Raw genomic sequence first — 14,265 nt, forward strand, 5'->3', positions numbered from 1 at the left:
GAATATATGACACAAACAGCACCTCGCTCATGGAACCAGATTGATAACAGAGAGGATTTTTGCAGCAACTCTCGGGAGTCCCTGTTCTACAGCGTTCTCTCTACAAGTATGTGTATGATGCAGCTGTGACAGGCACTCCCAGAACACAAGAAGGTTTCTTTACGGGCAAATCAAATCACAACCGGTTATCTTGTCATCTCCCAAAATTTGATCTTAGAAAAAATATCTACAGAAAGTAACACACGATCACATGTACACAGCGTCAACACACTCCAGAAATAACAGCAGAGACGTTTGACCTTAGTTTTCATTCAAGCAAAAAGCATTCAGAGACTATGAAACACACACACACACACACACACACACACACACACACACACACACACACACACACACACTTGGTGTCTTCTCTGACTCTTCCCCAGTGAACAACATACAGCCTTGACTTAAAACGACTCTATTCAGCAATGCAGACATTACTTTTACACACACACACACACACACACACACACACACACATATCACAGTATCATCATGACCTCTTTGATTCGGCAGTGACACTTTCGGGAGGGTCACAGGGAAGGAGGTGTTCCTCAGGAAGGGGACAGCGAGCAGACACCTGACTGAAGTTCCTCTTTACGGATAATGAAGGGTTTTCCACTCATCTTTAATCAGTGGCATCAACAGGTGTTTTTGTCATCTAGGAGCAGCAACACTGAGTGAGTGTGTGTTTTAACTGTGTCTGTGTTTGTGTTTGTATGTGTGTGTGCGCGTGTGTGCATAAACAAGTGGGAGGAATACAGTACAGACTGCAGAGAAACTGTGCACATACATTTACAAGATCTACGGTATATACAAGTGTATAAATAAGTGTTCTTTGTACATCTGTGTGTGTGTGTTTGGGTGTGTGTGTGTATGTGTGTAAAATCAACTGGGGAGCAGTGTTAGTTGTCAGCTGATCCCGTAGTGAAGAGGACTCTCTGGTCCGTCCTGGCCAGCTTGGCGGGCGGTTCCAGAGACTCCTCCCCTAACACGGCCCCGTCAGAAGGAAGGGACAACTCCTGACCCTCCTCATCACTCTCCTCTTCCTCTTCCTCTTCCTCCTCTGAGACAGACAAAAGGGATTTGTAAAAAAAAGTAGAGGACTGTTTTTAATGAGAGATATGACAATAATACATAATATTTACCTTTGTCAGGATCCAGCAGGTTGAGGCCTCGTCCTAAACTAGCAAACTACAGATGAGAGGGGACTGTGTTACTGTTATTGTAAATATGAATTTGATTTAATCAGGTGTGTGTGTGTGTGTGTGTGTGTGTGTGTGTGTGTGTGCGTGCGCGCGCTGGTACCTCTCCCATGACAGCGATAGGGGTCTCTCCTTTCGCCTGGGCCACTCTGTGCTCAATCAGGTAGTACATGTACTCGTCATACAGCAGGCGGATCAGGTGAAAAGAACCAAAACTGGCTGCACTCCGCAGGGTCAGGTCCCTAATCACCATGGAGCTGGAGCCCAGACAGAGTAGAGATTCAGACACTGTAGCTTTGTCTTACAGACGGAACTGCGGTCAGGAACTCAAAACATACACACGTGTATATATTTATTTATTCGCAATGAAAAATATTCATTCAAAGTTTTTTTATCTGGTCTCCCTTTGTAAATTATTATGTCTTGACATAGGTCAAATATATCACAAAAAATAAAAGAATATCTTTCTTCCAAAATCTGTCTTCTCTCTTCTTGTAAAAAAAGAAAAAGAAGCCTTGCACAATTTAATTCTTTAGAGCATCAGACAGATAACCCCTGTAAAATTACTTCTTTCAATACCACAATGTGATTAATCTGATCTGATAACACTTCTTAAAAATCTACAGTGCAAGTTTCCCTAAATTATTCACCCACATTCAAATTAGCAGCAGGCTAACCAGAGGCAGCTTGCTCTGCTTTCAACTCCTGCACAGAAGGTTTCGAATTTAAAACAGTGGATGGATTGTTCTGAGTGTCATGTAACCCCATAAAATGAGTTGTTCCACTGATGAGGTTTAGAAAATCTGAAGGAGCCCACAACTGAATTATTTATAAGCGTTTGTTAGCAGAGCGCTAATGGTGTAGCTCTCTTGTGTACATGTGTTATCATGCAGGGGTATTATGTACATTCAGCCTTACTGAATTCATGTAAAGGCCGATCAGTGTCCATGACAAGTAGTGTGCTTAGTGTTTCTGCTGTGTAGAAGTAAATATATAGAAACAAACAGCACTTTGACTTCTGTGTCATTGGGCCTTCAAGAGGGGAGGAGGAACAATGTTGGAAAACTATACCTAAAGTTGCTTTCATTTAGGCCAGTACATGAAAAAAGAAAGAGGGTTTTGTTCCACATTTTCAATTTAACTGATCACCTGTAAAAGGACCACTTGAGCAGGAAGAGCTTGGCTGCTTTAGGGAAGGTGGGGCTGTGTTGGTAGGGCTTTAAGACCTGGGAGACCACGCCATCTAACCAAGCAGCCCACTGTTCGAGGGAGTTCTGCTGCTGAAGAGTCAGCTTAAAGTCCTGCTCCAGTCGCTGAACAACACGGTCTTCACACCGGCACACCCATGAAGCCTGCTCCTGCAAGTGGTAGACAGGATGAGGCCATGAGTCAGTAAGAAGCAGTCACACTTAGTTTCCCAATAATAGGTGGATTACCCTTCAAACAGATGACGCAGACAGAAGTGTGAACTACTTGCTCCACATACATTAAAAATAAATCATAACCAGTCTTAGACATCTGCTTCTAACCACAGATCTGGATGGGTTCACATTTCCAGAGTACTGAGGTCAAAGAAAAGACAGCCTGACTGACAGTGACAAATGTTAACCACAAGCTCCAGCAGAAATATGCAGAGGTGCACCAAAACTCATGTGAGCTGACATGGAAGGTCACATCATTCAGAGACTAAATTAACCTGAACGTTAGCAAAGTCGACACGATTGAGATCTGAGAGCATCTGGTTGATCTGGGCTGTGTTCTGGAGGACAGCGCGGGCAGCTTGGGCCAGATGGTTCAGGCTGGTGTAGCGACGCAGCGTCTGGGCGAATGCATTGGCTGATGTTACCTGAGAGGAGAAACCGACAGTAAATGAATTATCATATGTGTCTCTTCTGTCAGGTATAAAACTATATTTTCCATAGCTGTAAATACATACAGAATTCCTGTTTGGCTCAAGCTTGGCTGGTGGTGGCCCGTTACCGATCAAGTATTAAGTGACTACTATATTGATCACCATAGCTTTGCATCCTCACCGCAATATTGTCATTGTAAAGATAAGAAATCTGTCAAGTTGTCCATCATTTCATTTAAACTTAAGAAAATGTCTGACTTGTACATTATCCAAATAGCACTGATGCATTGGTTTCCACAAAGGCTGCTTTACGAAGCAGTTTGAAAAAAAAGAACCCTCCTCTGAGTCTACGACCAGAAATGTTTTTTGTGTTGCACTGCTGGCAAAGATTCCATCTTCCTATTTCTTAACTACACACTCTCAAAGCGGTTTCCATAATGGCTGGTCTTGCAGGTCTAAAAAAAAACAAAACAACCTGCTGCATGGATCAGAACACAAACTCCAGTGGAGACATGGGGGAGTGTACCTTGATGCGGACCATTTCCTCAGGGATGTTCATCATAGCGTTGGTCAGCCAGCTCTCCAGGCTTTTGGCAAAGTTCCGGATGGCTTGAGTTAAGGCACCTGAGGTCAGAGGGGAAAGAGGATCCGCTAAGGTAAGAATACCGCTGGCTCCTAATTTTTAATTTGACCCCCTCCACTTGTTTTTGAAGCAGCCTGAGCTCCAATGACTGGGCACTCAGAGCAAAACCACAAGGGGTATTTGTTACGATCTTCCCCTGTGGAACAGGACAGTGCTTCAAGACACTGATACCTCATCACCAGTTGTACCACTAACTGAAAGCTCATGGGATTTGGGGTTTTTTGTTTGTTTTTTGCTTGTTTTTTAATGTTTAAATAACATGGTAAAATGAAAACATTGTGGTTTTCTCTTTTCTGTGGCGCAGAATGAGCCGCCAACAGTGATTTGCAGTCATTTTGGGAGATTAGACTGAACTTCTAAAAAAAAAATCTCTGCTCAGGGAGGCAGACAGCCCCACTACTTCACTCTATCCTTCAATCCAAGAAGAACTAGGGCAGCCCTGTTCCTACAGACACACAAAACAGACTGGTAGGGTTAAAATGTAGGGCTAAGGGCTGTATTGGTTGAGCTCATTTTCACATCCCCCTCAGCAAGTACTAAGCTGTACGAATAACACAGCTTCATGGAGTTTCCCAGGAAAGTCCAGGATTCTTGACCATGTATTCACATAACTAAAATTTCCATGGGGTTTAAACTTGGATGACAATGACCCTGGACATGGAAAATATTGCAGGCAGCAGTACGTTGGGATTAAGGACAGATCATCCCTCAAGTATACAAGTCAGTGGACAAAGTCTAGCTAAAGTTGAAAGTGAAAGTCAGAAATAAAGAACACACATAAGACAAATCTGTTATGACAAAAGAGCAGGAGGCAGAATGTGGAGAACACCCTCTGCTTTTCCTCACTGCAGGTCCATCGGTCCCAATGTTCCAAAAATGGACTAACACACATGATCATTTTTTGTCAATGGTGAGAGAAGTGTTGCTATATTACTCTCCACCATATTTTGACAGATATCAGCATCTTGCTACACAGCCATATTTCATGAAAGGCCTTACTGGGGATAGGCCTGAGGACATCAGGGATGAGGATCTCCACCAGGGCCTGGTACAGACTGTTGTCACAGTCACGGCTCCAGCGCAGCACTGGCTCATACTTGCACAGTAACACCAGGCAGGACTTCGGGAGACGCTTCTCTGACTCGTCATGACTGCCAAGACAGAATTTTAAATATTTGACATAAATTAGTATTATTGCATTGATGGGAGAACTTTCTTAACATGTTTACTGGACAGTAGTTGTGTCAATCACTCACACAGCCAATGTGGCGTCTCCAGCCTGACTCTGGCTGAACCTCCAGAAGGTCTTCCACAAGGTCTCCACCAGGGTAAACTGCAGGTTGACCATTACGTCCAGTATAGCCTGACAGAACATACACACACCAAACTCTTTACACTTAACTTAGGAAAAATGGAGCAATAAAACCATAATTTCAATGCAGCACAACTGGGCAAAACCAGATTTTTTGTTCCCCAATCAATGTCGTCACAACCTAGTAATTCTATTTGCTTTACTGTTATCATTCAAAGCAGTCCTCTCCTGCCAGTCCAGAAGTAAACCAGCCATCAAAGTTGGTTACCTCACAGTGTTCTCTGTAGAGCAGCTGAAAGCTCTTTATGTGATCAAGCTCAATGCCCTCTGGTAAAGACTTCCCCTGCAGGTCAATGTCTGGGAACTCTGGGAGAGCTCTGGATGCATCTGGACACAGGACAAGTAACACACGATGATCAGAGAGAGAGAGAGACAGTTGAAGTGTGGAAAGAGATCTATATTAGCAGCAAAAATAATACTCTGTAATTATGCCATCCTCCAAGGGCAGGAGAATGGACATGTCTGACATTATTATGACAGGACAGCACTTGTTTTGGAGACTGATCACAGTTGGCCCTGCAATTGAATGAGGAAGAACCCACCGAGGAACTGCTGGTACTGCTGAACCTGGGTGCTGATGTCCACATGACCAGACCCTTGCTGCTGTTGCTGCTGCTGGCCGGCTCCTGATGCCGTCCCATTGGTCATTCCCTCTACTTTATGCACAGGCTTCAACCTGTCAGATAAAAGATAGGAGAAGATCTAAAATAATATAGTTTGAGAGATAGATGGAAAGGGAGCTACAGCAGTGTGAAGAGCTGTTGAGCATGTGTACCTCTGTTTCTGTGAGAAGGGCTGCTGCCTCATGGCCAGATGTTGCTGGTCTTCCATTAGACGGAGAAGAGACGAGCCTGCCTTGATCCTTAGTCCGTAGTAGTGGTACTTCGAATTACCCCTGTGAGAAATAGTTCACATTTGATCTATATTAGCATATTTTTCTTACTTTAATAGAAGAGAGTGAGGGAGATGTTGTCTACACAATTATATTGTCTCTCCAGAGCTAGTCTCAGTACAGACCAATTTATAAGAAATACAAAGCATGTGTCTTTAATTTCATAAAATAAAATAACTTAACATACCATTTTAGTCAAACTTGCTCACTCTTTCCTCCTGTGTCAAACTCACTCACTCAACCACCCACACACATGCTGTCTGTCTTCATCTCTACCCACGTCTCTTCCTACACCGAGCACACGGTTTAACAAGCGCTACAGATTTTCCAAGGAAAATCTCAGACTTTTCTTTTTTCCTGTTTCAAGCTTAACATGTGTGTCTACTATTTCAGGTTTATTATGCATCAAGAGTACAGGAGATTATGTCCGGAAAGAGGTATTCTGTTTAGGTAGAGAGAAGTACCCCTGCTCTCTTGATGATGTCATGTTAATATCTTGAGTTTATGTATCTTGCACATGTAGTATGAAGTTTGATGATATGTCGTGAAATATAACAGTTCTACATTATAATAAATAATTACTGTTTGAATTATTTTAGTATATTACAACCATACTGAGTGGCACTCAATTAGTCTGTCTGTCTTGAGCACAGTGAATATTCTTTTTTCTTATTCAGACCACAGACTGTACAAAAAGGATATGCATGGGTTGTGTGTTTGTTTTCTACCCCTGAATTTAATGGCCCATCTTACCGTGTGCCCAGGCGTCGTGTACGCAGCCCCATGAACACAGATCTAATGAGTTTCCCGAAAGAGGCAGCATTAACAGGCTCTAGTTTCTGCTCCTGGCAGTGCAGCAGATAATGGCAGTAGAGGGTGGAACGTGGCAGACTCACTCCCTCAGCTGTCTCATAGTTGTCCAGCAACCACTGTACCTGACACGCAGGCAAGGAAAAAAAAAGAGGCTGGTGCAATTAGCAAAGCAAATATATGCAAACCACACATGAATATGCTCACTTTAATCACAGCTTTATATACATGACATGCACACACATTTTTCTGTTCAGTAAATAACAAAGAACAAAAACAAGTCATATTTACAGTTTGTTGATCACTCGGGAATGAAAAAACACAAATATATTTATGTGCGTGCCGTGGCATACAACTTTGGTATGCAATGAATTAATGAATACTGATGGAATGTTGGCCAAACATAGGTTGGTCACAATTATCATATGGGGCTCAATATGATGAATTTGGGATGAAAATAGAGTGTTGGGGCATTTCAGCAGATTAAAAATGCTCCTCATCACATGCACCATAATGATATGAAATTGATGAGGTCATGGTTTTGTTTTCTTTGAGTTGGAAATCACAGTAAAAATGTTTCAATAGCTTTAATTTTGATTAATACACAAAAAATTACCTTAAAAATCTCTCTAGGTGTGGATCTCAACATTTTTAATTGTGCTTTCCACTTCACAAAACTCAAGTATGACATCATCAGTGTGCGCCACCAAAGGAGTTGTGCAGATGAATACAAAACAAAAAGAAATTCCTGCGCTTGGCGCCTCTGCATACCTTCTTGTCTGCCGACGGCACGCTACTCTCCTCGCCCTCTGTAATACTCACAGTGGCTGGGGAGGCGCGGGCGGTGTGTGAGTAGCTCTGACTGTTGCTAGCAGCCCCTCCGCTGCTGCTGCTGCTGCTGCCCAGCATGTAACCCCCCTGGATCACATAACTTCCTGTGGCACCACCATTAGTGCCTGCCCCATCCCCTGCCCCATTGGTGGTCCCACCTGTGGATACCACTGTGGCCCCTCCCCCTGCTGCACTGGTGGGCTGGGCTACAAACATGGACACACCCCCTGTGGTGCCAGCAGTCACAGAAACAGTCAGTGGTGTACCAGGGGTGGAAGCCTGCGAGCCTGAGGTTGGCTGACCTTCATAGTACTGGGCAGCAGTGGTTTGGGTGTACAGGGTGGCATCAGTGTACGGGAAGGTGCTGGAACGACTGGATAAGAAATGGAAAGACATGTTAGAGAGAGTGTGCGTGAGCTGATGGTGAAGTTAACATAAATTTGGCATTCAAATTTATACTAACATGGTGCTGGTGGTGTAGTTGGTGTCTCCTCCCTCTACATACTGCACTTGATTGGCATACACATGTTGTACCGGCACTGGTGTGAGCTGCTGCTGGACCTAAGAACAGAGCACACAAACACTCATACACACAGAAATCCAATGAACACTTCATGTTTCAAAAACAGAGAATCCAAGGATCTTTCACATGTACATCTTCTCTAGGTATAACTAAAGTTATAACTTATTTACATTCCCTTCAGTATAGAGCAGTAGTCTCCCTTGTGTCCCTGACCTACTTGAAAAATGCTAGTTGTAGGCGGCGGCTGCTGATCGAGGTCTGAGCTGTTGATGACTGCTGGGTAGTCTTTCTCAACAACCACAGAGACAAGGTACACTGACTCGTTATACTGTAGGACGCCCAAGGGGAATATTAGTGCTTTGTTGTCTCCTCTGTCCTCTGCTGCGGATGCCCAGGCCAGGAACTCTGGCTGCTCTGTCTTATGATGCCACTCTGCTGGAGTCTTATCTCTAACTAGTGCTGTCATCTCACTGCTACAGAGGAGCTGGAAGCCAGCAGATTTGATCACAGATATGATTAGCCGACTAAGCCAACATGTGATCAAGTTATAAAAAGTTTTGCATGTGTCAGAGGTCACGTGTAGGAAGCTGTGTATTGGTTTGTATGTGGGTTGGTCTGTGTCGGCACCAATGACCTCGATGAGAAAGAGAGAAAGAGAGGAAGAGAGAGTGAGAGAGAGAGAGAGAGAGAGTGTGTGTGTGTGTGTGTGTGTGTGTGTGTGTGTGTGTGTGTGTTTTTGTGTTACCTCAGGGCTGATGTGAACAGGCTGTAGACTGGTGACACTGAGCTGGGCATCTGGCTCGGTCTTTGCTATCTGAGAGGTGGCCTGCACCACAGATCTCTGTCAGAAAGAAAATACATTTAACACAGAAATGTTTTAGGAGTGGACAGAGACATTGTTTCATACGGTGTTTGTATGGGTGTGCACATTCTACCTGCTGGGCTGTCTGGACCTGTTGCACAACCTGTGTTGGAACTCCAGTTTGCACCACAGCTGGAGGAGGACTGGAGTCTGACACACTGTCACTTGAGTGAAGGGAGCCCTCTAAGGCACCAAGAAATAAAGTACAATTGTTCATTCTGATTTACTCAGATGCAGCTTTTTAAATTTGTAAACAAATCCAATGTAGTTGCAAAACACAATCCATTATGTAACTCCACTTTTAGGATCAGCATCAACTCGTTACATTATTGATTGATTGAGGGACAAAGGGTTGCAAAGGAATGAGTCCTATAACCCAGAAATAAATTAGCATAGTTGAATGTCGAGTTCCCTCATCTCAATGTCAATTGGCTTTTTGGTAAAATGTCAGAAATTAGGACCGCGGTCAACACAAGTCTGAGACATTTCAACATTATGTTCCGCGGCATAAAATATTGTAGTAACAGCCCTTGTGAACTCTTCATCATGATTTGAGGTTGATTATGTGAAGAGGTTCTTGTGGTTTAAAGAAAAAAGTTTCATTCACTTTTGTTTGCCTCGAAGATTATTTCTGGCGAGGAATGAAAATCCAATATAAAAATCCCTAATGGATTTGGCCAGGCGAACGCATGATGATGCTTGATTCTTGGTGGGTTTACATAAAATTCCTCATCCCTGCAGCAGTTTATAATACCAATTTGAATAATCTGAAACATCCCCTGTAATCCAGTAAAAAACAAATGCCAAGCGATGTCTGGTAAACCACCAGTGAGGTACTACATATCACACCATAATCTGTATATATTAAGTGTTTTAAAACAGTCAACATGAGGAGTATCTAACAGTATTTCAGCACTGTGTTTTCAGACTGGTCCTTTTTGTGGCAAAGTTGTAAAACCTAGAGTGACAACAGTTCCTGTTGTGGTGAAATATTTTCCAAAATGGAAAAAAAAAAATTGCTCCGATATTTGCCGTTTACAGGATCATACACATTTTTTCCAAAACATTTCAATCGCTAACAATGTAACTCTTCATGCCTTTGAGGACAATTTTCTCTGAAATGTCTACACCAAGAAATCCATGTCCAAATTTACCATAATAAAACTGTATTAAAGAAAGCCCATAATAACCAAAAGAGTTTTTTTTTCACTAGAGCTGAACTACTGCAGGTGATAAGCACATATTTATGGAACCTATTTCTATAAATTCTCCCAAAAAAAAATCTTACTTAACCTCTTTTTTTTCTTCAGTTTTTCCACTTCAGAATGCTGTCATTTTTCATGGTTGTTTATGCCTGAATGACGACCCCCTGAAAACTGTATACAGTTTCAGGTTCATGAGAGTCAAAACTCAAGGCTAAATCATCTACAGTCATGCAACTTTACCACTAATGATTTCCACCTCTGTACTTCACTGTGAAAATTGTTGTTGTCTACAATAAACAAGCATCGATACTGATTAGTTTTAGTAGATTGCTGATGCCTACATACTGTTACAGGTTAGTTATATGTTTTTGAATAAAGACCAATACATTGGGGTTAGCCCTCAGCTTATTTGAGTAGGTGCTAGCAGTGTATAACACTGTGTAGCTGTGGTGGTCAGCTTTTACCTGTGACTGTAACCACGATGTACTGAGGAGCACTTTGACCATTTCCAGACTGAGTGGGGGAGCCCTGGATTTCTGCTGTCACATATTGTGTCTGAGCTGGCTGGGCCTGTGCTGTTGATGGGGTTTGACTACCAGCTGCAGGCTTTGTAGTGGTGATAGAAGTTGGTTGTTCAGTGGGAGAAGTTTGTCCAGTGGGTGTAACAACAGTGGCGGTTGCAACAGTTGTCTGAATCTCAGCTAGAAACTGAGGGGCAGTAGCAGTGGTGGAGGTGGCATCAGCTGGCCCAGGGGTAACAGTAACACCAGCACCTTGGGGTTGGGCTGTTGGCTGGATCTCACCTACGTAGCCTGAGGTGGCCATTACATGAGCTGGGAAGCACCCTAGCCAAAAGAAACAAGTAACACATTTGTAAATAATACAGAAATGCGTAAGAGTGATGCTATGAGTTTTGAAGGGAAACTAGACATTTCAGATAACTAAGAATTTTACTGAATTTAACATGATTTAGTTAACTGCAATTCTTGTGTTAAATATCACAATTAGCAATATAATAATCAAATAGTACCATGAATCGACGTCCTTGATCCTTACACATATAACTAAAAATTTTGAAATGTGTATTTCTCAATTCAAACATACACACTTAAACCAGCATGAAAAAAAATACAAAAACAAATCAATTGTGAAGTTGAATAAATAGCTGTAAAAAAACAACAACTACTGAGAACATAGCCATTTCATCGACATTTGCGCGGAAAAGTTTAAAAAAATAATTGAAGGGATTTTTTATTTTGTACTAGCTGGGATAATATACTTGCACAGGCTGATATTGCATTCAATAAATTGTGCAGCACTAGTAGAGAACAATTTCTAACTATTTTAGAGTTGGGAGCCCATGCTGTAAAATGACATGAGAAATTGTTGGACATGCAGTAGATGCTGTTTCCTATCATACCACTTAAGTTTGAGGTTAACAACACTGTCCTAACCTTCTCTCTGGCTACACCTGAAAAAAATAGCATAATGTTTGAAGTAAATCAATAGATCATAGAATTCATATTAATGCAAGACATAAGGAGTAATTCTACGTTCACATTTGTTGCCTGAATACAAATTAATTTCTAAGACAGCGTATGTAAGTGCAATGCAGCTCACACAAGTGAAATGCGGGGGTGGAGCATTGATGGGAACACGCATGTCGGTGTCTTATTGCACGTTGTGTGACCGCACAGCCTGAGCTGGTAAACTTCCATGTCACCGTAATAAAGGTGCAACGCGTTCGGTCGCACCCACTGATCTGTACATGAAGCCGTCAACGTGTCCTACGTATATATATGTTAGACATAAGACTCATGCACCTGTCTGTCGTTGAGTGTCTGAAAAGAAGAACGGGCAGTCACGCGCCGCCTGTGTTTTATACTCATACATTAATTTATTCTTTAGATTAATAGTTCATGAGATGAAAGGTGACTTCACCTCATTTCATGTGAGCCACAAAGCACCTGCAAGAACGCCCTCTTTTGTCACGCCCCTTAAATCTTCAATATACGCCACCTGCCCTCGGTGTAACCATCTATTTACATGGCACACACTTATATTAGCAATCTTATTTCCAGCCTTGCCCTGCCTCGACACGAACCCAAAACAGGCTAACTAAATAAACAGAATCTCCTCATTAGGGTTCCCTTTGTGCAGTTAACGTTATGTGCCCATTGACTTTTAGGTCGAGTCGGATTACTAAAAAGGATAAATGTGTCAAACACCAACATGATATCCGAAATATATCAATAAAACTCGTTCTAATGGCTGGGAGCCTTAGCCAGCAATCGACTGGCGTGATAGAACTGATGCTAACTATCTAGCTAACAGATTTCAACAACCGCCATTTTGTGTTTTCTTTTGCATTTGACATCGCCATAACAACGGCGCGCCTGAGTATGCATCTGAGACTACGTCGTCATGGCAGGCACATTTCAGTGTCACCCGAATGAGTGGGGGGTACAGGCTACCCCCGCGCAAGAGACGCACCCGACTGAATATCTGTACATCTGCTAGCTTACAAGCTAAACCTGGCTGCCTGTTATGGCTACTGATACAACAAGGGTAAAAACCAACCGCACAGTTCACTTGAAGCATTAATGGACGTAAAATATTCCCTATACATAAAGAGCTTCACCTCTAGTTCCACGTGTGTATTTCCCAACGATAAAATGTCTTCTTTTATATTTATGTCCGATTCGATTGTTGTTGTTGTTGATTCTCGTTGCTGGGTTCTTGTCGCCAGGGCTACCGTGGCTATGGCGCTTCGTCCTCACCAGGGCAACTGTTGCTACCCACCCGCTCCCTTCCCTCCCCCCTCCTGCTTCTGATTGGCCAAATTATCTTAAAGTGACAGGACGAGCACATATTTTACTACAAAGCGTCCCACGCCCATTTGTAGAAAATCTCTGTCTGTCAGGGCATTTTTTTTTTACTACAGAAGGATGCAATGCAAGTAACATATGACACACATGAGGAACTATTTTCATTTGTGTTAGTCAGTATTTTGGCATTAAAGGATGACAATTTATTGGGAAATATGTCGTCTTGGTTTCTTTCCCAGAGCCAAACAGAAATAGAGAGGATACATATAATTCTTTCCTCTGTACATGCAGTGGGGAGCTGAGAACCATAGAGACAAGCTGACCACTAGTTAGCTTAGTGCTGTGAATGGTAGTGAATGGGCTGTGTAGCATGGCTCAGTCAAAAGTCACCAATACATTTTTTTTTCCAAAACAGAAAAGTGTATATTAAAGCTTACAATATTATAACAGGTTGTGTAGAGATTCTCTGTAAGATAGGAGTGTTAAAATTGTGATGTAATGTAATTTTAGACTCAGTAACGTATTCAGAACTCCTTTGCTGAAGGCAGTGATTTGACTCAGCACCTCAAAATTTTGTTGACCGCTAAAAGAGTGACTTTTGCTTCTTATCATGACCAACTTTGAAAGATGAGCATCCGAGACAGATACATGCTAACGTGCCTATCTGCTAACCATTCATGATGCTAAGCAAACTAGTAGTTGGATGGCTTCTGTGGGTCTCCCTCATGCACATAGATAGACAAGGTGCATTGTTCCCCACATATGGATATCACTGAATAGTCCAAAGCATTTTCATTTTGCCCCAGTGACCTCCACAGTTCCATCCCTTCACACTGTATTAATGAATGTCAAGGTGGACACCCTTTTAAAATGTCACTTTGTTGTCTTGTTTTTGTCAAATTAATTACAAATTCATCATCCCCATTGTAATTTCCCAAATGAGTGACCTTTGACTATACGGATACAGAGATAAATGTATTTTATTTTTGACTGTCTCATAATACGACTATGTTATCTGACTCGGAAAATGTCACTGGCCCTCTTTCAGCCCTGCCTGTTCACCTTTTGGCAAAAAGATGACTAAATAAGCAGTTTTCAAGAGAAAAGGGAGAATGATGCACGTGGAAGTCATAAAGGGTCATGTTTGGATTAAAAATAGCTGATAAGGAATTTCATCTTGTATCCTCTGTTTGAAAATTCTTG

General features: G+C 42.3%; 1 protein-coding gene across 5 annotated transcripts; it reads right to left on the reverse strand.

The window, feature by feature from the left end:
• Positions 1-492: 492 nt before the first annotated feature.
• On the reverse strand, positions 493-13,016 carry rfx1a (regulatory factor X, 1a (influences HLA class II expression)). 5 transcript variants are annotated; one of them, XM_086185274.1, is made up of 19 exons: positions 12,876-13,016; positions 10,699-11,079; positions 9,103-9,212; positions 8,913-9,008; positions 8,385-8,651; positions 8,108-8,205; positions 7,636-8,017; positions 6,757-6,938; positions 5,887-6,006; positions 5,654-5,787; positions 5,320-5,438; positions 4,996-5,102; positions 4,739-4,890; positions 3,623-3,720; positions 2,941-3,090; positions 2,394-2,602; positions 1,348-1,501; positions 1,188-1,233; positions 493-1,105 (listed from the first exon to the last, which is right to left on the reverse strand). In XM_086185274.1, exons 2-19 carry the CDS (start codon positions 11,057-11,059, stop codon positions 945-947), a joined length of 2,946 nt encoding a protein of 981 aa, XP_086041400.1. In that variant the 5' UTR covers positions 11,060-11,079; positions 12,876-13,016; the 3' UTR covers positions 493-944. The 5 variants fall into 5 exon arrangements, with proteins under 5 accessions (XP_086041400.1, XP_086041399.1, XP_086041398.1 ...); XM_086185273.1 differs by having other exon boundaries at positions 6,757-6,932; positions 7,585-8,017; XM_086185272.1 differs by having other exon boundaries at positions 7,585-8,017.
• Between the last annotated feature and the right edge of the window lie 1,249 nt (positions 13,017-14,265).

This window comes from Aulostomus chinensis, chromosome 18 (assembly GCF_037954235.1).
Source record: "Aulostomus chinensis isolate RoL2024-O1b breed Wild chromosome 18, RoL_Achi_v1.0, whole genome shotgun sequence".
NCBI lineage: Eukaryota > Metazoa > Chordata > Actinopteri > Syngnathiformes > Aulostomidae > Aulostomus > Aulostomus chinensis.